The sequence below is a fragment of the Pelmatolapia mariae genome, linkage group LG1 (genome assembly GCF_036321145.2).
Source record: "Pelmatolapia mariae isolate MD_Pm_ZW linkage group LG1, Pm_UMD_F_2, whole genome shotgun sequence".
Taxonomy (NCBI): Eukaryota; Metazoa; Chordata; class Actinopteri; order Cichliformes; family Cichlidae; genus Pelmatolapia; species Pelmatolapia mariae.
The window spans coordinates 39,060,078-39,084,574 of NC_086227.1; the positions used below are offsets into that span (position 1 = coordinate 39,060,078).

Genomic DNA, 24,497 nt, shown 5'->3' on the forward strand with positions numbered 1-24,497 from the left:
CCCAGAGACTATCAAAGCACATTAATAGAAAGTTTTGTCTAATGTAAGTGTGGACGAAAGGGGTGTCACATAGTGTAGTGGCTAAGACCTCAAGGCTGCTACTGAAGCATCCTGGTCTTCCATAACACCTCAACAGATCCACAGACTGATAGCATCCATGCCACGCTGCATGGAGACAGTAATTTATGCAAAAAGGACCCAAACAAATAGAACATACCAATTGTTAGAGACTTTGAATTTGGGTTTTTCATAAGTTCTACGTCTTAATCATTAACATTATAACGAATACTTGAAATACCTCACTTTGTAAGTAATGAGTCAATCTCCAAAAGTTGATTCTGTTCATCTGGACGTAGCGTTTTGTGGGAGAAACGTTTCGTCACTCATCTAAGTGACTTCTTCAGTCTCAGCTGACTGCAGGTTTCCCCAAATCTTATAAACAGTACATTTGCATAATGACTGAAACCAGCCCACTGAGGGAACAATGGGCTGGGAGGTCAATATCACTAATTTCACATTTAATTTGAATTACTAAAATAAATGAACTTTTGCACATTACTCAAATGTTTTAGATTTTTGCCTGTATGCAATCCCTTTCGATAGAAAACATTTAAACTGACTGGAGTCTATATGATTCAGTTAAAATGAACTGTAAAGTGCCAGGCGATGACATGTTGTGAAACGATGCCATGTAAACAAACTAAACTATTTCTAAACATTTTTTTTAACAATTTCGGTAGGGCTCAGTTTTGGTTGGAGCTGTTTGCGGATCTTCGAGATGCTGGACACTTCAACGGAAGTCACGAGCATCAGTGCCTTTTGAGATTTTGCTTCACTGACATTGTTCAGAAGGATCTTGATGAATGTGTGAAGCTGTGGAACACTCATCGGATTCGTCCCTCAAGAACAGCTTCATGTCCAGGAGGTGTGCCAAATGAACTGTACTACCTACCCCACAGGTAATGGATAATAATGATCAAATAATTACTTTATGTGTAAACTTACAATAATGCAATTGTCTTCCATTGACCACAGATACGGCTCCAGGGACTGTGGATTCCTGATTCAACAAGCTGAACTGGACGCTTTTCCTGAGTCTAGGCTGTCAGTAGTTGTATGTGGGGACTCAAACATACAGGAGTATCTGAATTTTGTAATGGAGCAAAATCATTTTCAAAAGCCAGGCTGCTGGGAGTCTGCCACTGAACTTTACATGAAGTTATTAGAAAAACTGGCTTTTTGTTGTTTTTACCAAAACCTATAGCATATGCTGTATTTTTGGACTAGGCTACGTGAGTTGGCTGAAGATGCCAAAAGTTTAAGTTTGTGTTTGTAAAAGCACATTCTTACTGCAATGTCTTGCTAATTGTGGTCCTTTGTTTAGCTGGTGGAAGTTGAGATACAGTCCTGAACATTTAGATAAATAATAAATCAAATCAAAATCAAATCTTGCATTGTATTGTGTGTTTATTACAACTTTTAAGAGTAGAACACAGTACACTTTTAAATGCCTTTACTTTTAGTAGCACTGTCAAACCTTTGAACAAATCAAGTCAAGCCATTGGATTTTAAATCTCCTTTGAACATATGTACCTACATTTTAGAATAAAAAACATGCTCAAATACATAACTGATTTCTGGATAAGTCCCGTAGCAAAAAACCTACAGAATTTACAATGTAATGCCAAGAAGAAGCAGCTGTAAGTGACTGGGTTATCTAATAAAACTACAATAAACCTGGTAAACTATAATGGATTTGTGCTGTACCACCAGCATGTCCCACCTTCTCCTATTCATAACATCTTTAAAAAAAATCTTGACTTAAAAACTTGAGAAACAAATCAACAGCAGGTTTGAACTACAAGGCCAGACATCCTAGAAACATCCAAATCCTGGAGAGTTTTGAATTCCAAAATCCATGTTGGATTTAAACACGGAATATGAGGTTATCATTGGTAGTTTCAATAAGTTTAAGCATGTTTTTGCCATCGGGAATAAAGAGTCATCCAGGAACTGTAGGCTTGGTAGTGGATCTAATCCAGAAGGTGGCAGTGATGTTAGCCCAGTTGCAAACATCAGAACATCGCCCACCGACACAGCAGTTTGTGATTCTGCAAAAAATAAATTAAAAAAATTATATATGTATATGTGAATTCAACACATTGTCTTGTAATGAGTACTAAAAGAAATACTGGTATAAACCTTCACAGTCAAGCAGATAGTCTGACCAGTAGCCCACAGTTTGACTTTCCAGACGTCTCCTGTTACTTCCAGATGGGCTGAAGTCAGGTTTGAAAAGTCTCTCAAGTTCAAGAGCTGTGAGTTTCTTTTCCATGTGACACAGGACCGGGGAAAGCAAAGTAGGGTGTTGCTGGAGTGCACTCAGGAAATTAAGTGCTGAAAGACCCTCTTTAAATCTAAAGAATGAGGAGAACTTTGTGTCATTTACCAGTTCATAATACATGCACAAACTATGGACAAATTTTGAACTCTTTATCCCTGACTTTTTATCTAGTTTTTAACATGTACCCTTTTTTAGTTATCTGAAACGGATGTAATATGTTAATACATCTGTCTGTCTGAACTTATGACAGGAAATAAATGTTTAAATCAAAACAAGCTTGTGAGGATTTCGCATCTTACTTATGAGCAACGGCACATTTAATATGTACAAATCTAGCTGTTTATATCGTGATGTATATCAATATTCCCTGAAATAAAACAAAGAAATATTGTGACATGAGAAAATATTGTATTGCCCAACTCTAATATATAGCAGAACAAGCTCTGAAATAACTTACTCCTTCTCTGCATGTTTACCATTAGGGGTACTCTGGTCTTGTGGTTTGAAAACCTAAGATGAAAAATATGCACTTTTCAAAGCTTTCACCAACTTCGTATCGCATTTAGATAGTTCATCAATACTTTAAAAAAATATTTATTTTTTTAAAGAACATACAATCACACAATGAAAATAATCCACCCATGGATGTTACAGAATTATGATCATTATAGAGAAAAAAAATAGAGCACTCAGAGGACATGCACCTCTGCCAGGGCCACTCACAGGCCTCTGGCATGGTGGAGGGGGAAAAAAAGTACACACCAATGTGTCTGCCTGGTTGAACTCAGCTGTGCTTCTTGATGTAATCACAATCTCAGGGTCTGAGTCTGAGGTACCATCCTCTGCAATCAGAGCTGAGAAAATAAACACATTATTAGTTGTTGTATATGTAAACACATCAAAATATAAAATTAACAAACCTTGTTTGAAGTGGCTCTCTGGGCAAATGAAAAGAGAAATCCTGTTGTAGTTCTTTCCTATTTCCTCTTTGTAGTCTGCCAATCGGAATGGCCTTTCTGACCCAGGCACATTTATCACCTCTGTGCAGTCGGGATACAAAAGGACATATGGTCCCTCCACCAAGTCCTTGTTGAATGCTCTCATTTTTTCTACAGCCTGCTTCAGGAGGTCAGGGGCTGTAATTTCGGGGCTAATAGATAAGGGCAGTGTTTTCCCTCTTACCGGTTTTAAGTCCGTTTGTTGTGACACCATTATTCCTATATTGATCTAGAAACAAATAATAAAAGCAAGATCACTTTAAGAATAATTATCAAATCCTCGTTTATAAATTTGCCTGTGATGGCTTACCTTGACAGGTTTACTCTGTTGCTTGAGTTTTAATTTTGCTCCACAGCTGAAGGCCTGACGCTCTTTGGATTTAGATTTTTTGTACTCCATGAACTGCTTGTATGACGGACATGTTTGTTCTGGTTGAATGAAAAACGTTTAACATCAAAAAGGGGTTATAAGCACTCTCCATTGCTAAACGTAGACGAGAATACAGTATAAGCAAACATAAAAAGAAACCGGAGCCAAAATGGTAAATAAACATGTTATTTAACTGAAATAGCATAGACGGTCTGAAGAGAACAAAAAGTGAGTAATATATCAAAATTACTTTGTTCAGAATTTTCTGTGTCTTTTGATGTCCCTGGGGAGTCTGACCCTTCATCCTGGTCTGTGTCCCGCAAAAGCTCCAGAGACCGTCCACAGGAAGCACAAAAAGGGGTGAAGAGGCTGAAGCTAACGCCACAAAACGGGCAAAACATTTTCCGGTTCTCTATGTAGTGCAGCGAGCACCGTCAGGGTAATAAGGAAGCGCTGTGAGGAGTGAGTTTCTCGACGTTTGTTTACATCCTGAATCACTTTTCTGAGCTACAAATATGGAGTAAGCCTAATCGTTGTGTCACTTCCGGTATTTCAGACAATCCCTTTCCGTCAAGGTTTTTTTTAATTTGTTGTGGGTTTTTGTAATTTGTTGTGGGTTTTCTTAATTTGTTGTGGGTTTTTGTAATTTGTTGTGGGTTTTCTTAATTTGTTGTGGGTTTTCTTAATTTGTTGTGGGTTTTCTTAATTTGTTGTGGGTTTTGGTAATTTGTTGTGGGTTTTTTTAATTTGTTGTGGGTTTTCTTAATTTGTTGTGGGGTTTTTTAATTTGTTGTGGGTTTTTTTAATTTGTTGTGGGTTTTGGTAATTTGTTGTGGGTTTTTTTAATTTGTTGCGATTTGCATTTCCCAGCCACCGTAGATTTTGGTTCGTGAAGATGTTTCACCTTCACCACTCAGTCCCAGGTTTAAGAGAAAATGCCTGAGTCTTTTTAAAACTGAACACCTGAGTGAGAGGTGGAACATCTTCAGGAACCAGGAAGGAGTCCTGCTGCCTTCAGTTCAGGTGTTTTAGGAGAACGTGGAGGCTGATCATTCAGGACTTTGTATGTGAGGAGAAAGATTTTGAACTTTAATTGTGGATTTAACAGGAAGCCAGTGAAGAGAAGCCAGTATGGGAGGAGTATGCAAAATAAATAAATAAATAAAAATAAATAAAATGCAAAATTACAATAAGACCAAAAATATGCAAAATGATATTAAGAGGTTCCTAAAATACTACCTAAATTATACTAAAAAAATTCAAACCTGCGATTCAAATAAAATTTGTCAAAATACTGAAAAATAAACCATAAAAGTATTAAAATAAAAACTAAAGGAAAATATAAACATCACAAAATAAACACACACAGACATAATCATTATTAAATATGTATGTATATATAGAGAGAGAGAGTGAACGGGCTGATGATGTAATACTGTGGTCCAGAAGTAATAATGCATGACGTAGTTGTTCAGCATCACTGAGATGTTTCTCATTTTAATGATTTAATTAATCGGATGACAAAAATCAGTTCTACATATTTGTTTGAAGTGCGAGGTAAAGGACGGCTCAGACTCGGACATCAGTGGCTGTTTGCAGCTCTCACCTGTGCTGACATCATCAGGTACGTCCTCCGCTGGTTCAGACTCACTCTAACTTGTTTATCTTGGTCGTTACCTTCTCTGAGACCAGCCTACTCAGCTATTCTGGGTGGGAGTCACTGAGCATGCTCAGTGAGTGGTACACGAAACCTGATGTGTTATCATCTGGAGCAGCGACAGACGGCTCCAGATTAACACGCCATTTTTTATCATTTACCTGCAGCAAGGTCAGAGGTCACTGGAGCGGCTGGCCAAACAGATCTGTTCAGTGATGACATCCCATCATAACCTCCTCTGTGACAGCAGCTGAGGCTGACGATGGCCTCCACCTGCAGGTTAAATGTGGGCGTCGCTCACACTGGTGTCCTCAGCCGTGATTGGACCACATGAAGAGCGAGCTAAAGGAGATATGAGACGCCTCTGGAGTTGCTGGAGAGGCACAAAGGTGAATAAAGGTCATAATTCGACACCGCTGAGGCATCTGTGAGAAATTATTTCAGAACAGTTTGATGTGCTGTCTCCAGATCACACACTCTTTGGTGTTGGCCCCATGATGCACTGCAGCAGTGCTGTGTGCCTCCTCTCTCAGAGGCAGGAGGGGCAGTGATGGGGTAAGTGACACTGCCTTTTCCACACTTTTCACAAAGTTTTTTTTACTTTGGTTGCAATTTGACACCAAGAGGCTGCAGACCTGTGACCTGTCCAGGATACACAGCCTCTCACCCTGTGGCAGCTGGAATAGGCTCCAGCACCTCCACCGGCATTGATGGATGGGGTCAGTGTCTCAGGGCATACACTCTCAACATAACAGAGAAACTCATAAACGAAGGAGCTGCAGGGGAAGGTTGGTGTTTCTACAGTTTGAAGCTTTGCTGCCATCTAGTGCTTCCTATTACAATCACAGCTGTGATATCAAATCAGCTTCACTTTAAACACAAGACGAGCAAATAAGCAAGAAAAAAACTGAAAAATAACTAGAAAACCCCATAAAACTGGTACACACAAAGTAGAAATCGAATGTGGATGAAATATTTTTTTTTAAAAAGAAGAAAACTCGAAGGAAAAAGACAGACTTTTGCTGCATCAAGTAAGCAATACACACTAGGAAGAGGCCACCTCCAAAATAAAACTCCAAAATAAAAAGTCCTTTCTGAGCAAACATGAGTATTGAAAAACAAAAACAAAACATCATCACATCCACTCGTCAAAAGTCCTGAAAATACTGTAACATAAGAACATGAAATTATTTTTTTAAAGGTGAATAAAGTAACACAATCTCTTAAAATATTAAAAATAGATGAAAATGTTTAATAAATATTTAAACAAATAATAAAAAAATTACTTAAATTATATATACATAACAACTTTTAACAAAAACAAAGGAAATATTTTATTGATCATAAACTAATAAAAGTATAAAGGAAGGGAAATTTGTTGACATATTCAAAATACCTTTTTGAACTAAATTAATAAAATTCATTTAAAATATTAAATTAAAATGTCAAAGACTAACAACTCGATATTTTAAAAGCATAAATTATTTTACGTAGTCAGAATGACAATTATTTCGAAAAATCTTAGCGGAAGTTTGTTGTTAGCCTGTTAGCTTGTGGTCGTTCAGGCTGTTGTTGTGGAGGGAAGCAGTTAGCTCCGTTTGCTCGTCGTGTGTTTGGAGGATAGTTCGCTGCTGGTTCTCGCTCTTTCGGAGTTTCCATAATGGCGTATCAGCTGTACAGGAACACGACGCTGGGAAACAGCCTGCAGGAGAGTCTGGACGAGCTTATACAGGTAACTCTGCCCGCGGACACGGAGCCAGTGCTGCCAGTTGGTGGCATTCAGCTCCCCGCTAGCCTGTTAGCTGGATGAGCTAACAGTAGCCTGCTAGCTGTACCATGTTTTAGACTCCAGAAAACAAGTTTTTACCAGAGAGGGGTTACAATTTTGCAGGTGTTAGCTGAGGGGGATGAATAAAAGCGAGGAGGTCAAAGTTCACAGACGGACAAGTTACTGTTCTGTAACAGTGATGAAGGTTCTGTTTACCTGGTTCAAGGGTGAGAAAGTCTTGTAATTAAACGAGTTGACGCTTCTTTTTCACGTCTGAACCTCACATCATGCTCTGACACTCACCCTCTCAAGTGTGGGAGAGTATCGGGTCAGAGTTCCAGCAGAATGTTAGTTTGTTCGTCAGGTGGTGAGAAATATCAGGAAACGTCTCTGACTCTTTAACTACACGTAGACCAATCACTGCTCCCTCCAGAGGCAGGGGAAAGTCCTCTGTGCGAAAAGACCAAACCACTTTAGTACAAAGTGGCAGATGACCTGAGTACAGCACATCTGTTTAACTCACTTCAGAAAAAAAGGTGTTTAAAATGTAAATTGTGCTTCTGATTTTTCTGTAAAGTCTTGTTTCAAAAAAAGTCTTAAACCTTTCAGAACTAACAAAGCGTTAAGACTTTAGTTCAAAAACAATTCGTGTTGGCAAAGATACCAACACAAGTTTGAATGGGCCCTGGCTGCACTTCACTGTTGTACCGAGTTCTACCAGATGGTGGCAGCACACCCACCGGTCTGCTGGGCTATAATTTTAGGAACTGGGTGTAAAGTTAGGAGAGTAACTACACAAACAAAAGTAATTCTCTGGTTGTGTGCCATCAGCTGCTACAACATTCCTGTTTGTGAGCGCTGTCTTGTTGTTGCCCTCGAGTTCATCTCATTTCATTTGCACCTGTGCAGGTGAAATAGATTCAGTGGTTTCTTCTTCCAGTGTTCACCTGACTTTGTGTTTTACTACAATGATCGTGTGTTCCCATCATTTCTTTGAGCTGTTTATTATTTAAAAATCTTAAATTTAAACTAATAAATGTGTGTGTGTGTGTGTGTGTGTGTGTGTGTGTGTGTGTGTGTGTTCAGACTCAGCAGATAACTCCTCAGCTCGCTCTTCAGGTCCTCCTCCAGTTCGATAAAGCCATCAACACAGCGCTCGCCAACCGAGTCCGCAACAGGGTCAATTTCAGGGTGAGTCCATCTGTATTTTCTCAAGCCCCGCCTCCTAAAAAAAAAAAAATCATCCAACCCCGCCTCTGTCTCTGTCTCCACCTCTCAGGGATCTCTGAACACGTACAGGTTCTGCGACAACGTGTGGACGTTTGTTTTGAACGACGTTGAGTTCAGAGAGGTCACCGAGCTCGTGAAGGTCGACAAGGTCAAGATTGTCGCCTGTGATGGAAAGAGCGAGTCGACCCACAACAAAACTGATAAATGGCAAGTACAACACACACGTGCGCATGCCCATCAGAATCGGTCCTCCTTGTTTACCTTATTTGAGTGCAGCTCTTAAAAACAGCAATGATAAAAATCAATTGTACCAAAATCGTTTTTGTTCATTAAAACATTTTTTTCTGCCGACACGACGCAGGGACGAGCTCCTCGTTCTCTGTGGCAGACGTTTTGCTGTGTTTCTGTGCTTCAGCTTTACTTCTTTTTTTAATGCTTGGACTCTGAGAGGAGCTTTGCATGATTGTTCAGAATAATCCTTTATCTCAGCGTGCGTGTTTTAACGTTAGAAAACACTTCGCTGTCTCTTCATTTACACACGTGCAGAAGTACAGCTACTTCCTACCTTGACCTTTCACAATAAAATCCACAGATAAATATGCTGTTTAATAAGTAAAAAAGGCTTTAAGATCTGATTTGTGAAAGCAGATGCTGATACCACAGCATAAAGATGCAGTCAACATAAAGTTGCTCCAGCAGATTCTCACATTTTCTTCTTCTGTGCCGGTGTTATTCGTCGTTAATGTCGTCTTTTCTTCTCTTTAGATTTGGGCGGCCGGCTCTCTGGGAGTTCCTGTGTGGGACAAAGTCCCAGATGGACCTGGACTGTACATATAATTTATTACAGCGATCACCTGTGTGGGTGTGTGCGGCAGTTTGCTTTGTTTTTTATTGTTTACCGAAGTTTTTGTTCAGTTTGTTGTGATTACTGAGCTGAGTCATGAATAAAAACTTTATTTAAAACACAAACAACCTCTGAGCATTCAAGCTCTTCTGTTCCATCAGGTATCATGACGGACAAAGGTTTAAAAAAAGAGGTGGGGTGGGGGTTGATATTCTGAGCTTTAAATTCAAAAGAAAAACAAATCCCCCCTCAAATTTGTGAGAAAAAGCTCAAATTTACAAGAAGAAATTTCAGATTTGCAAAAATTAAAAACCTTAAACCAAGAGACAAAAACTGAGATTCATGAAAAGCTTCGGATCTGTGAAAATAAGATTGTGAGAAACACAAAATTAAATCAGTCTTAAACAGCGATTTCTTCAGATTATAAAAGGACCGAAGACGTTTCCAGAGTTTTTCTGCTTTATTTAATACAACATCAGGACTGACGTCATGTAGAAAAGAAATCACGGTAAAAACGACACGATTTCGCTCCTCAGCTTCCTGGTTTGCTTCATAAACAAGCAGAATATCAACACATCTTTGTCTCGTAATCGCTGCAGTGAGACTGATTATTGACGTCAGATATTTGGACCCATAATACATCATCTGTATGTACATCTCAGAAAAGAGCAGATATAAAATATAGATATTATAACTGTGTAAACGGATCAATACTGCACAGAGACGGAAATGGCTTCAGCTTCCAAACATTACAAAAAAAAGACTTAATCCAGACGAGATGTTGAGAAACGGGACGTTAGCGGCCGTGTTTCAGCAGAACCTGCTCGAGAAAAGTCTCGTTTTAAGTGTTTTCAGCCTCTTAGAAACTCGCCGACGTCTCTCAGCGATCAGAAGCTGCTGACGGTCAGTTCTGCTCTTTATACAACATATCAAAAAGAAACAAAAAAATAGGTGCCCGGTGTTAGCTCCAAGAGGAACTCTTTCATTATATTTCTATTTGTATATATGCACGCAAATGTTACATACTGTCACCAGTTTATTAGGAGCAGCAAGTTTAAAAAATGGAAGCAGCACTGAATTTTTTGCTTAAATTTTTGTTAAAAAAGAAAAAACAGTAGAAACTGCCTGTAAATATTCTCTTCATTCTCTCACAGCGAGACGCTGAACTTGAGATTTCAAACTAAAATCTGACTTCCAGGATCTCACATGTGCTGCTTTTCTTTTAAATTTGGATTTTTAGCACCAAACCAGACTTGGACAGTCTGTAAATCTGACTCATTAAAAACTTAACCTTCAACTTTTGCTTAACTTCAGGCGTTCGTTTCTGTTATTTTGTAGACATCGCTGAGCAGGACACGTGTGAAGCAGCTCCGACATGTTGAAACCTCCATGATGGCAGATTTGCTGCTGTGTTCCTAATAAACTGACCTCCGAGTGTAGTTACTTCAGATCAATAGAGTCAAAGTGTTTTGTTTACAGAGAGATAAGAGCAGCTGCTGTGAGCGGAAGAAACCGTGAAATGCTCCTTTAGTGGCAGAGCGCTCAGCTGGAAGTGATGCGGACGTGTAAAGCTGCTTCAGAGCTGCCAAATGTTCATCGCACAGGTTCGGGACCGTTTCTGTTTCCAGATGTAAAAACATTAAAAAAAAACATCCACCAGTAAAGTCCAGCCTCCGTTCTTCCCGCCTCTTCCCATCGCTTCAGTCGAGGAAGCGCTGGCAGGCTTTCTTCCAGCGGCAGGCTGTGCACCACTGGTCTCTGTGCTCGATGCCGTAAACCTTACGACACTTTTTGGCCTCTCCGCGAATCCTCCTGAAAAAACATGGAGACAAAAGGGTCAACGAATGATTTCAAGATTAAAGCTTCACGCACATGAAAGGAAGCTGTAAGCTCGAGCCAACATAAGACAGCAGCTGGCCAATCAGACGCCACTGTGTCATCGAGTTTTCCTCCCGTGGGTTCGTTATCAGGGACGTGTTCACTGAGCTCAGCGATCAGCTGAACGGGAGGAGCTCGTAGACTACAGCCATCTCATATATACAGTCTTTGTTTAACAAAAGAGAAGCACTGACCTGGAGGGGGCGCTCTGATGCTGCAGCCACTGCTCTCCCACGCTGACCGAACGCACCCGGAACGACAGACCCTGAAGAAGAGATAGAAAGAGGAGGTCAGATTGGAGCTTTTCATTGTTTCTCTGTTGCTTTCTGAAGCATGAACAAAAAAAGTGAAGCAGGGTGCCGTGACCCGTTCTCGGGGACGGAGCCTCGATTAAAGTGTTCATATTCCACGTTGGAAAGTCAAAGAGAAGCACGATAATTCAAAAAACAAACATAAAATGACCAAAGCAGAGACAAAGAATCGAAGACATGAGATAAAATCGCCACAGAAGGATGAAAAAGACAAGACGCCTCCACACGTTCATGTTATCGTGTGTCTGACTCGTCGTCAGGAGGTGTTTTGTTTTTATTTTCAGGCCCAGCTGCCTGTTTTCAGTCGTGCAGTCGTGCAGCTGTTTACGGCCGTCACCGCTGAGCAGTGTCTTCTGCCAGCCTGCAGGTGGCAGCGCTGCTCTGCAGCGCACAGCTCATGGAAAATTAACCACAAACGATGTGAGGGGATTTTCCTGCCTGAATGAAACCATGAGGGAGGAGTACGCACCCTCCTTTCTCCAGAATGAAACCAGTTTGAACAGGCTGCAGTGGCAGGAAGCAAACAATCGGCTGCTGTGCACACTCACCGAGAAAACACAACCGAATTAGAGAAGTGAGGGCAGAGAGCCGGCTGTGGGGGGATGCACCGTAATTAGCTTTAAAAACTTGGATAGAACCTAAAATTCTCAGGGAAAGTCCTCCGTGCTGCTTCCTCTGCAGAGCGGGGACAGAAAAGTCTGTTTTTAATGAAGACAGAGCCTCACTGTGCATACACACACACACACACACACACACACACACACACACACACACACACACACACACACACTCTGTTAGGACACAACCTTCACTCTTCTTTAAGGATAACTTTGGGTTAATCATGGACTTTCCGCCGTAAAGACCCGACCGAGGACAGCAGCTTCATCAGAGCTCTGTCACGCCGAGTTTTTGTGCCCAAAGCACAAGTGAGCCAAAATTACACCTTACACCTCTGACACCCTGCTGCGGGACGCTTTTAGTTTTTATGTCGTTTCCACCTCAGACTGAGAGACGTTCGGTGTCCGGGTGCCGCCATGCTAGCAGCAGCAAACTTTTCCTGCTTTAATCGAAGCTTTTTTCTCTGATGGATCCTGAAATACCTACGAACGCTCCAGCAGGGAAGCAACAACTTCTGTGGTGCAGTAATAATGAGTCCCAGTAGGGACTCGGATTTGACTCATTCTGTCGGATTAAAGGAATGAAACAGACTTCGGATGAAGTTTGCTTCACAATCGCTTTTCTGAATTTCCGCTACAAAGAGAGGGGGGGGGGGGACAGGTGAGCTGGTCTCATCGTGGACCCAACCAATTACACTGTGGGTCTCACTGAAGGATACATCTGGTGCCAGAGAATGCCGACGTCATGGTAACCGGATACTGTTTTTTTAGCCCATTCGACGCAGCTGTAGTGTCTAACCGTCCACGCTGCACCTCGGTAGCTTCGAGGACACAAAGTGTGAGTTCAGCACACCTTCACAATAAAACCTGATTATTAAAAAACTGAAGTCTGAATTTTGGGGAAACTTTCTGATCAAACAGTTTTTTGTTTTTCGACCTTTAAGCTCACACCTCCCCCAGCAGCAGCTGCATCCTGCTTCAACTACAGCGACACTTTACAGACACCTACTGCAGAGCCGTGTGATTAAAAACAGCCAAAGTTCTTCTATAATTAACTCAGCTAATCAACAACCGCTCTGACTTTACATCCAGGTATCCGCGTCGTGTTGGGGGCGATATCAGCTGAGCCTGCAGACGGGCAGCACCCACGCCTGCTGAGCTCCGCTGTTTATCCTCTGTGGGCGTGCTGAGCCCGCAGCAGAGACTATTTAGATACTTCTGTGTTTATGTTTTCACAGATAACAAAGGTTCAGATCCCCGATCGCAAGCTAGCGTGCTCCTCGTGGCATCATGAGCCCAGATAAATGTACCCGTGATGGCGTAAAAACGTGAAAACCAAATCAAATCAAACATGGAGATAACAGATGTGCGGGAGCGACCCGTTAATAACGAGTTCTCTCAGGTTCCTATAAATACAGATCTTAGTTGCTCTGAAGATTTACCTGTTTGTGGCAGGTGGTGGGCGGGGCTGTCCAACGGCAGGATGGTGTGGCTGCTGCCGCTGACACCACGTGTTGACTCGGAGGAGGAGCCTAAAAACAAAAAAATACGAGTTAGCTATAACAATAAAAGTAATCATTAATATTCTACAGCCGAAAAAACATCAACACACCTGGTAGGAGTGCTCTGATTGGACCTGCCAGAAGCTGCCAGAAGACGAGGGGGCGGAGCAACTCAGGGCGGCACAGGAGGGAGAGGAGGGAGACGGTGGAGAAGGTGGTGGCGGGCTGGAAGGCGAGGACGGGGAGGAAGCCGGTGAGGCGGGGGAGGAGCCGCTGTGTCCAAAATGGGGAGGAGACCGTTGCTGCGGATGCTCCCATTGGTTGATCTCAGTGTAGTAAAAATCCTCCTCACTGCGGGAACAGCGCTCATGTTCACCACCACGGCTGTAAGAGGTCAGAGGTCAAAGGTTCTTATTAAACAAATTCCTGCCTTACTGTCAGAAAAACTTTCTGAAGAACAATTTTATATAAATACATTTTTAAAAATATATGGAAGCCCATTAATGTCAGAAATTTCATTAAAATGCTGAAATTTCAGGATTTAAAAAATAAATGTAAATATGAACACATTGCAGCTGCGGTCAGACTTGATATAAAAATGTAAAGATATAAATCTGAAGTTTTCAAATGTTTCTGGCAGTAACGAGCTTCCATATTTAGCTCGTCCTGAGGCTGAGCAACGACAGAGAGTGGAGCCGCCGTCAGGTGAGGCTTACCACAGGTGTGTCGTCCTGATATGGCGTTTAATTCCCACCACAGACGTCAGCACTTTACCGCAGCTCGGCCACAGACACCTGTACGCCACCTTCACCGAGTTCTGCAGGAGGAAACGCATCATCACCACCGGCAGCTTTCGTGGTCTTCGACACTTCGACAATCAATAAATCGTTTTTCCGTGACTGCTGTAAACCGCCACTTACCCTGCGTTTCCGTGGTGCTGGCTCATCAAACAGCACCTGGTCCAGCTCCATGTCAACACCCTCATCAGGAGGCGTGGCCGGGCTGGCGTCGGACTCTTTGATTGGCGGGGAAGGAGCCGGGCTTCGGTGAGCGTGGCCGACGCTCCAGTAGCCGCTGTCAGAGAGCTCGCCGCCGCCACATTCCATCGAAGTTGCTGAAACAGCAAAAACAACAAAAACCATCAGAGGGAGAAACACCTCGAGCCTCGCTTCGTGGAGGAAAAATGTGTTGCTTGTTTGTTTGTTTGATGTTGTGTACCTGTGAGGTCAGGCTGGGCGGGGCTGTGCAGCAGTGGGCTGCAGGACAAACTGCTGAGAACCATCGCTGCCATCAGCTCGTTCATGTCCACCTCATGAGGACTCCTCTGACTGCGGGACGACAGGAAGCGGCGTTTAAACACGTTTACAGGTAAACACAGAGTAAACGATAAATAAACACCAGAGGCGGGACGCGTCCGACCTTTTTGGGACATCGATGCTGGAGGACACGGATCTGCTGCAGAATGAAGGCGAGCTGTCGACTGAAGATTCACCTGCTCCTCCACACTGGAAATACACCTGAGAGCAGACAGACACGGCTCACTGTGATTGGCTCAGAAAGCTGCCAGTCAACACAAACCTCCCCGAACAGAAATACTCTTAATTTGGACAGACGCTGCGTTTTCCCGACATTATTGCTCAGCTCAACATCCAGGACCAGCACTCACCTTTAATCCAAGATGGCCGTCTGCTCTGCTTGTCGCTTGCTGTCCCGCTCTCGCCATCGTCACCACAGTCTCACCAGTCTCCAGGTTGATCCCCGGACAGGTAGAGGTCACAAGTGCCCCAAGAGGAGAACGCTTCCCCAGACGAGCCTTTGGTATCATGTCTGCAAGAAACAAAGGAGTCTCTGTAAGCACAGCCGGGAACCTGCAGGTGAAGGAAACCACCATGTGGCTGGAAGCGAAACACCTGCAGGACTGCGGCTGGAGGTACTGGTTCTGTCCTGGAGAGGAACCGCTGCAGAACCAGGACCTCCACCAGCAGCTCGTCAGCAGGACATCACTGTCTGTTTCGGTCACAGATATTAGCAGAGGAGAAATTTATAAACGGCACACCTCCGCCTTTGTGTAAACACTGCATCTGTGCACAAACTCACGGCTAAGATTTATCTGCTGACCCTCTGAGGGGCCCATCCCACAGGTTGGGCACCAGTGGACGACCTATCTAACTGTCAGTCGACAACAGAAGCTCCGCCTACAGATATCCACTCTGAGTACACAAACAAGTTGTGTATTTTTATAGGTTTTTTTTAGTTTACTGGAGGATCTGAATCGTTCTGCTGGGAAAACGTTGGCTGTGGATTAAAATCTGAGTGAGTCACAGGCTGCAGAGTCATTTACAGTCAGGCTGTGTGTATGTGTGTGTGTGTGTGTGTGTGTGTGTGTGTGTGTGTGTGTGTGTCATTACCAGCTCATTACCACTGTCACTAACAGGGTAGAGGATTAACATGAACAGAGCAAATGGGTGTAACTGTCCATCAGCCTCTTTTTATCAGTTTACATCTGTTAACATGTGTGACCAAAAGTATGTGGACATGTTCCTCTGTGTATTTCTTTCCTCGGGTGGGGTGGGGTGGAGGTGGGGGGCTGATTGTCATCTTGAATGAGCAGAGAAAAACAGCTGGTAGAAAGCTGGAAGGCCATGGCTGATGATCATTACAAGCTGCAGCATAAAAAATTTCTCCATTTCCCGTCATTCAGAGCGAGCAGTCAGGGAAGCACTGTCAGGGGTGGCGTCCACATACTTTAGCTTCACTTCAGGCTTTCAGATGCTGGAGTTTAAGGCAATCCTGAACTCTTCCCTGCACACTTTTCTGATGCTGACTTCTTTAAATGGTGTCCTATTTGGTGATGTCAGTGGCCAAAGCACCAGAGTGTCCCTTAAAGTTCAAACACACACACCCACACACACACACACTCTTCTACACAGTATTATAGTATTAAAGGCGCTTTTTGTAAAAACTCTCCAATGAAAACTTTCCCCAGAACGCGGCAGCTCTTTGCAACAATGTTTCAGTGCAGCGGTCAAACACAGAGATCAAGCGTGGTGGAAATACGAATCACGCACACATATTGAGCTAACACGCGTTAAATATTGTTGGCGCGTTCTTGTCTTGCGCACCTTGTGGCTCACAGTGGTATTACACGAGAGCGCAGTCCGCCCGTGTTTTAGCTTCAGGCGACCTCTCTGCAGCACAAACACACGTTTCACTGACTTTAGAAGGTTTGAAAGTGGTTTTGGGTGCACGGCTGTTTCACATGAAGTACCTTTAATGACTTGGGACAGGACGTCAGCTGTTTCCAAACAATGTCTCCAGCAGAGGTCAGGAGCGTCATTAACACCCAGCTGGAGGTTATCTACATGTACAATCACAATAAAGGGCTATTCTATTTTATTCTAGTTTAAATCAGTAAATTTTTATCTGTCTCAGAAACACGACACTCATGAATGTGGTATTTCGATTTCTGTCCTGCATCTCCATAGAGCCCCAGTCATTCATTCTGGACTGGCTCAGGAGGGCTCCCATGGGACAAGAAGTCCACAGTGTGAGAGTTACTGATCATATTAGAAGTTGTCTGCCTATATTCACCGAGTTTTACCGTGAGAACGCCCTCTGTTTCTCCTCTGGCTGAACTGCAGCCAGTTTCTGTAAAATGGAATTAACAGGAAGTGCAAACAACTCCTAAAATCAGCCTGTGGAGCCCACTTTGGGAATCACTCCTGTAGGATCCATGCCTTTCAACATAAAGCACTTCAGACTGTTAGTGCGCACACACCGACACACCCACGCACACACAACCAATCGGATTCCTTCGTCCCTCCACAATAAGAGCCCTGCATGAACAGGAAAATAGCAACTCTGCAGCTGATCGTTAACTCCTGAAAAGACAAAGTGAGGCTCCTCCAGCTCCTCACGCTGTGTTTGATCGGAAGGACGACGCAGAGGAGGAGGACACAAAAATATGAACCTTTTTACAAAAAACTAAAAAATCCTTCATTAAAAAACTGATTATCAAACAGAAGAAGTGAGAAAAAGAGAAGCAGTCAGCCCGACGCTGTAACTCCCAGCAGCCCCGTCCTCACAGCATTACACACAGTCTACACAACAAACAAACAAATAAATAAATAAAAACACACGCGCACTGCGCATGCTTCAGCAGTAAAACTCTGAGAGCAGTAAAAGTGCTTTAAAGCGAGCAGCTGTCACCTACCTGCAGACTGAGAAAAGCACCAAAAACAAGACTCGGAGGATTCCTGAGTGTGTGTCTGCTGCCGTTCAATGAGAGCTCAGAGTGTGTGTGAGGGAGAGTGTGTGTGGCTGCAGTTCAACACCTTCAGTGCGGGACAAGAGACCTGCAAGACCCGGACTGGATCCGGCTGGACGGGAGCTCCCTGAAACCCTCAGAGCTGCACGCAGGCAAAGCAGCTGCTGTGGGAACTTTCCACCCAAACCAAAGGAGGGGTGGATGGGGGGAGGAGGGCATCACTCAGCGTCTTTCAGCTGAGAGGGAGGTGGTGTAGGCAGGGTGGAGGCAGGGCTGATATTCAAACCGGCACATTTCTCCCTGCAGGTCCCGGGACCCTGACCCCGCAGCCTGCTTTCTGTAAAGGCCACAAGTGAAGGCTTAAAATAACAGAGGGGCAGCTCAGCGGGTCACACAGGGGTCAGCGCAGAGCCCCCACCCACCACCTCCACAGTGAGTTTAATTAGAGAGGCCGTGGACAGGACTTGGTTCAGGTTCGGTTTCTCTGTGAAGCTGGAAAGAAACTCTCACCTTTGAGGTCATGAAGTCTTTTTATTCTATTTTATGTGGTTTCTACTGAGCAGAGCTCTTCTACTGGGTTATTTTCTGGATTTTATTCTATCCTACTCTGATTTTGTAACTTTTATGGAGCTATTTTGTGTCATGTTATGTGGCGAACTTACTGATTCAGATTATCTTGGCTTGTCTGTCCTTCCACAGGCTCGACCTTTGACCTTTCTCGCTCTGTTCTCACTGACTGACCTACATCCTGTAAAAAGGTGGAGGAAGTTCTCTCCTTCGGTCTGTCTGTTGCTGGAGCTCATGCTGGATGAATCCAAAGGCAGACCTCTTCATGGTTTCTCTTGGCCTTCAAACGCGACCTGCCAGCATTTAGTCAGGACAAAGCAGCTGATAAATGTGTGCTGATCACAGCTGTGATGATGCGACTGGAATAGAGGTTTTTGCTCTCTAGAGCATTTTTTCCTCCTGGTTAAATAAAAGTGAAATACATAAACTCAGACATTGCTGTTATTGAAACGCAGTTTTCTATTGTCAGCGCAGTCATGTGATCGCTTCAGTTTGCTTACAGGGTTATTTAAAAAGTTCAGATTTGTCAAGAAAATGTTTTCAGAAGTGGAGCCAAACTTCGAACCTGAAACGCAGACTGAGCTTTTTACTCATATCATTCATGAAGCTGCTGCATGTTTGTGTTTGCTGCTGCAACGGGAATTTTCTGAGTTTTTTGGATAAAGAATCCGTCGTCCTAAATTTGAGGTGAGAAGAATACCTGCTGCTTCCACCTTTATGTTATTTGTGTTTTTTTTACCGTCGTGACTCGCAGATGTCGGAGGATTTCTTTTTCTTTCTTTGTGCCACTAAACTGTGAATCACCAGTTTGGAATAGAGTGGCCCCTCAGGACAAAACACATACCAGAGTGAAAGCACAAGCATGAAGGGAAAACTCTCCGAGTGTGGAGAAGAAACAGACGTGAGACCAGACATTCCTCTAAATAAAGATGATTTTAAATATAGGGAATAATAAGCTCAGTGTTGATGAGGCTCTGAGACAGACGTACTCTGAGTCCTGCTGGGTGACAAACTTTGGCTTCAAAGTTGAAATTTGATCTTCAGTTTGACATTTCTTACAGTTAATACACTCACACTGTTATTATCACAGACACAGAGGTTCAGATACTGTTTGGTCTTTCTGAACATTTTTCTAGAAGCTTCCTGTACTTTTTATGCTCTCACTGTGTCAGGAAACAACAAGGTGCTTTAGAGAAAACCCCCAAATCATACAATCCCCTGTGGGCAGCACACGGTGACAGTGAGAAGGAAGAACCCGCTTTTCACAGGAAGAGACCTCCAACAGAGCCAGAATCAAGGAGGGGAGGAGACAGGAGGTCTCAGTCTACACCTGTTGCAGCATAACTAAGGGAGGATTCAGGGTCACCTGGTCCAGCCCTAACTATATGCTTTAGCAAAAAGGAAAGTTTCAATCTTAAAAGTAGAGATAGTGTCTGTCTCCTGAATCCAAACTGGAAGCTGGTTCCACAGAAGAGGGGCCTGAAAACTGAAGGCTCTGCCTCCCATTCTACTTTTAAATACTCTAGGAACAACAAGTAAGCCTGCAGTGTGAGAGCGAAGTGCTCTAATAGGGTGATATTTTACTACAAGGTCATTAAGATAAGATGGGGCCTGATTATTTAAGACCTTGTATGTGAGGAGCAGGATTTTGAATTCAGTTCTGGATTTAACAGGAAGCCAATGAAGGGAAGCCAATACAGGAGAAATCTGCTCTCTCTTTCTAGTCCCTGTCAGGACTCTTGCTGCAGCATTTTGGATTAACTGAAGGCTTTTCAGGGAGTTTTTAGGACATCCTGATAATAAAGAATTACAGTCGTCCAGCCTGGAAGTAATAAATGCATGAACGAGTGTTTCACTCTGAGACTGGTGGATTCTAATTTTCGAGATATCGATGAGATGAAAGAAATCACAGCTACATATGTTCATGCTGAAGGATAACAATCCCCAGTGAGAGTCACGTACACCAGAGAAGCACGAGCCTCCAAAAAACCTTGAGTTTATGACGTCATAGAAGGTCATGTGACACAGTCCGGCGGATCGATGACTCACAAACATGAACTCTGAACTCTGGTGCTCCCTGATCCGCGCCGGGCTTTCCCATCAGCACCCGCGGTGTCGCTCGAGCCCCGTAGTAAACAAGCTCACCACGTGGGGGAGGAGCTGAGCTCTGATTGGCGGAGGTCTGGAGCGCAGGCACACACCCCACAGAGGACTGTTGTTTATTGTGAGCAGGAGCGGACCGACCGTCTGTGGTAATGCTGCAGGACATACACACCAGCACCGCGTACGCATCTGCTGCGCCTGCGCACTTCGCGCTAAGGCTCGAGAACTGCGCAGGAACATCTGCGGAGTTTCAGCGGTGTGTTCCTGCAGAGATAACAAAGAGACGGCTGTGGGCGGAGCGTGTGTGCAGGGGTACAGAGCTGCACGTACACACACACGCGCACACACGCGCACACACGCTGCGCTGCTTGCGTGAGCTACGTGCAGGCCCCGCAGAGCCGCCGTTAAAGGAACATTCCGCCTCTTTTTGTGCTCCGTGTTAATGAGTCACGCCGACAGTTTGACCCACTTTCTCTCGCAGCTCCCACTGTGTGACAGTTCACAACAAAAATAACAGCCAGAAAAACATCAGCAGGACACAAGATACGGAGAGATTTTAATCAGGAATGAATTATTTTCTCAGTCTGACTCAAAACTGTTTAAAGGCCTCCTGATATTTATTATCAGCTCTATGAAGGGCGTCGTGTGACTGTTTCAGATAGTTTTCAGCAGCTGCTCAGGAATTTATGGACAGATTTGCAGGAGAAGTGAAGGCGAGGTGGCCAAACATGAAACTTTACATATAAGGACAGAGTCCTGGTGCCCACATCAGGATATTTTCAGCATCAAACTGATAATTCCCTGAATTTCTGAAATTTTTGCTCTTTTTTAAAATCATTTTAAGATGCTTTTTTATTTTTATTTGATTGTTTTTTAGGAAAACAGAAATCAGATTCAGCAAATTGTAGAATATAAAGAATAGTAAAGCCAAAAGGCTCTCTGTGGTGCTTTTAAACACCATTCTCTGTAATATTACTCCTGCTGAGTCAGCACACACACACACGTGATTCACTCCTCTGTGTTTGTCTACTTTCAGACTCTGAGGCAGTTTTAGGCTTTCTGCGGGGAGGTGATCTGATGAACGTACCTGTGTCACCTGCTTTTTAAGATCGGGCATGTTTCAAAGCTTTCTGTCACACGTGTCCTGAGATGGCTTCTCTGGGAATCATCTGATCACTGTGATTTACATGTGTGCAGGAATCTGTGGCAGTGTGTCAGTGCTGCATGGAGCTGTGCTGCAAAGGAGAGTGTGTTTCTACAACGCCCAGTTATGGCGTGTTTCTGGGGCTGTGTAAGCACAATGTTCCCCGTGTGAGTACACATATATTACTTAGCTATAAGTGGACTAAGACACTGAAAACAACCCATAAAGGCCTCAAAAGGATCACATTCATACATCTGTTTCTGCTGCTTCAGCATCAGTGAGATGACTACATGACAGTAATAAGGAGACATTATCATCCAACCAATAAACAAGCAAGTGCTTCACCTTCAGCAGATCAAGTAAATAAGATGCCTACAAATGGAGGAAATTCAGTTTCACTCGGTTTAAGATCTACTTACGAGTTTCAGTCCTGCACAGAAAACACCAGGAGCGCAACATGCATCCATTTTCTCCACTGCTTATCCACCCGTGCTGCAAAGAGCCGTCTTTCAGGGGGGACAGGGCAGGAGGAGGTGTCGCTGCGGCCTATCAAAGCTCACTGTGGCTGCGAGGCACAGAGCTGAGCTTTCAACCTCACCTCCTTCAAAAGTGCTCGTAGAAGAAGAGGAGAAAACCTGAGGAGGCCAAAGCTACAGCAACGCTTGTAATGAAAGACTTCATTATGTGACCAATACGTTTCAAATCGAAGCTTCATCGAGGACAACAGAGTAGAAAATATCTAAAATAACCAAACACACATAAACATGCACCAGTGAGGCATGTAGTTTAAAGCCTGGACGTGTGGGGAGCCCTGCAGAGGACCTGGCTGTATACTGTAAACCTAGTGATTTTATCAGAGCAGCTTTGCCTGATTCACAGTTGAAAATAATCCTTCTTTGTCTCACACTGGACCAGTTCATCCTCAGTGACACATAGACTGTATATCAAAGATGTACAGATGCCGCCGTGCAGAGTCAAAGGATATTTTGGCTGACGCCATCGTAGCGTTTTAGATCAGACGCCGTGAGCCAGATTTGATAGTTGTGAAGCATGGCGGCGGTAGCGTCATGGTTTGGGTCTGTTCTGCTATTTCAGACTCTCGCAATGGAAGAAGGAATTCAGCACTGTGTGAAGTAATCTCACAGCAGGATGTGAGGGCAGCAGTCCATGACCTGGAGCTTTGGGGAAGTTGGGTGATTCAACAAGTAAGAAAAAAAGACAGAAAGGAAATCGGTGAAGAAATTCAGCCCTAACCTGAAACCAGCCGCGGAGCGATCTGAAGATGCAGTTCAGCCAAGGCAACAGAAATACTGAAATACTTCCCTCGTCATCATTAAATAAACAGGAAGTGTCTGAGTGATTCTGGTAAAGACTTTTTCCATCCTGAGACTCTCAGTTTGTTTATTTGACAAAGTTCAGCTGTTCATGCGTTAGTCCTGTTCCCCCTGTTTTCTTTTATCTGAAACGCGTTAACCTGAACGTGGCTCGATATTCAAAGATTTATAATCAATAGTTATCATCATCATTATCAGCACACGCGGCCTCCTCTTTATCCTGAGGATCCACATTTCTGTGTTTGCCTGGGGCATAGCAGAGCTTATTTTTAAGGTCTATTCATCATCCAGGATGCAGGGTTGTTTAATCAGCTGATGATGACATCACTCTGGCGTGATAGACCCGAAGCAGTCAGATGACTCGGTGAATAACTCTCAGTCTGATTCTCTCATCAGTTTTAGACATTCAGACTCCAAACGTGTGGACGGAAAGGAAGAACTCCCTTTTAACAGGAAGAAACCCCCAACAGAACTAGGTGAAGGGAGGGGCAGCGATCTGCTGTGACAGGCTGGAGAAAGTGAAGAGGGAGGAGAAGAAAACTGAAACTATGAGAGAGCGAGAGCAAAGATTGTGCTCTGCTGCGATGATACGATGGTTCTAATTATTCAAGGCTTTGTATGTGAATAGAAAGATTTTAAAATGAGTTTATTTAATGCTGTCCAGAGTCAGTGTGATTAGAAATCCTGTTTCTAAGGTTTATAGGTCAAATATAATAACGTCAGTTTGTCTGAACTTAGAGGAAGAATATTAGGTTCATCCGGCCTTTATGTTTTAAAACATACACTGTATTGCAATAAGTATTCAGACGTCTGCATTCAGATGTATAATAACTTGTAACTCCCATTCTTAATCCATAGTTTAATATCCATAATTTAATGTCAGCCCACCCTTTGCACCTATAACTGGAAGGCTTTCCAAGGGTTTAGGAGCATTTATGGGAATTGTTGACCGTTCTTACAGGAGCACATTTGTGAGGTCACACTGATGTTGGACGAGAAGGCCTGGCTCACAATCTCCAATTAATCCCAAGGTGGGATGAAAAGGTGTTCTGTCGGGTTGAGGTCAAGACTCTGTACAGGCCGGTCAAGTTCTTCTACACCAAACTGCCTCATCCATGTCTTTTTGAAACTACCTTGTGTGCAATTGTGTTGGAAGAGGAAGGGGTCATCTTCAAACTGTTCTCACAAAGTTGGGAACATGAAACTGTCCGAAATGTCTTGGGCAGTCTTGGTATGCTGAATTATTAACAGGGTATTAATCCCACAAATGTTTTCTAGGTCAGACCGAGGGGGGTTGCTGTCGTGCGGTCCACGTATGTGACTGCTGAATGTTGACTGGTTGATAGGTGGGCAGGAATAGAGCAGGGAGCGATAGCAGAGTTCAACAGGGAGGGAAAAAACTGCAAAATAAAAAAATAAGAGAGTGGCTGCAGTGACACTTTTCATTATTTTTAATGCTCGGTTTCATTTCAGCTCTTGGTGTGTTAGAACTTCACTCTCCTTGGCAGCTGGCTTAGGGACCAACAACAACATGAGCAAGAGTGGCCCACAGACCGGTTGTAG

General features: G+C 43.5%; 3 protein-coding genes across 3 annotated transcripts; 1 reads left to right on the top strand and 2 right to left on the bottom strand.

Annotated features, from left to right (window-relative positions):
- Positions 1 to 1,531: 1,531 nt before the first annotated feature.
- Positions 1,532 to 5,664, bottom strand: LOC134632147 (uncharacterized). The gene is made up of 7 exons (XM_063480773.1): positions 5,531 to 5,664; positions 3,653 to 3,771; positions 3,265 to 3,571; positions 3,107 to 3,198; positions 2,802 to 2,854; positions 2,203 to 2,417; positions 1,532 to 2,111 (listed from the first exon to the last, which is right to left on the bottom strand). The coding sequence occupies exons 1-7, from the start codon at positions 5,589 to 5,591 to the stop codon at positions 1,876 to 1,878; spliced, it is 1,083 nt and encodes a 360-aa protein (XP_063336843.1). The 5' UTR covers positions 5,592 to 5,664; the 3' UTR covers positions 1,532 to 1,875.
- Positions 5,665 to 6,920: 1,256 nt separating this feature from the next.
- On the top strand, positions 6,921 to 9,345 carry gtf2a2 (general transcription factor IIA, 2). The gene is made up of 4 exons (XM_063480796.1): positions 6,921 to 7,101; positions 8,224 to 8,328; positions 8,417 to 8,574; positions 9,133 to 9,345. Coding segments are annotated over exons 1-4 (336 nt in total). The 5' UTR covers positions 6,921 to 7,029; the 3' UTR covers positions 9,134 to 9,345.
- A 307-nt stretch (positions 9,346 to 9,652) lies between these two features.
- znf395a (zinc finger protein 395a) lies at positions 9,653 to 17,852 on the bottom strand. Its single transcript, XM_063480786.1, has 10 exons — positions 17,733 to 17,852; positions 15,186 to 15,346; positions 14,939 to 15,036; positions 14,738 to 14,847; positions 14,440 to 14,633; positions 14,236 to 14,336; positions 13,630 to 13,903; positions 13,460 to 13,549; positions 11,284 to 11,354; positions 9,653 to 11,023 (listed from the first exon to the last, which is right to left on the bottom strand). The coding sequence occupies exons 2-10, from the start codon at positions 15,342 to 15,344 to the stop codon at positions 10,912 to 10,914; spliced, it is 1,209 nt and encodes a 402-aa protein (XP_063336856.1). The 5' UTR covers positions 15,345 to 15,346; positions 17,733 to 17,852; the 3' UTR covers positions 9,653 to 10,911.
- Positions 17,853 to 24,497: the final 6,645 nt, after the last annotated feature.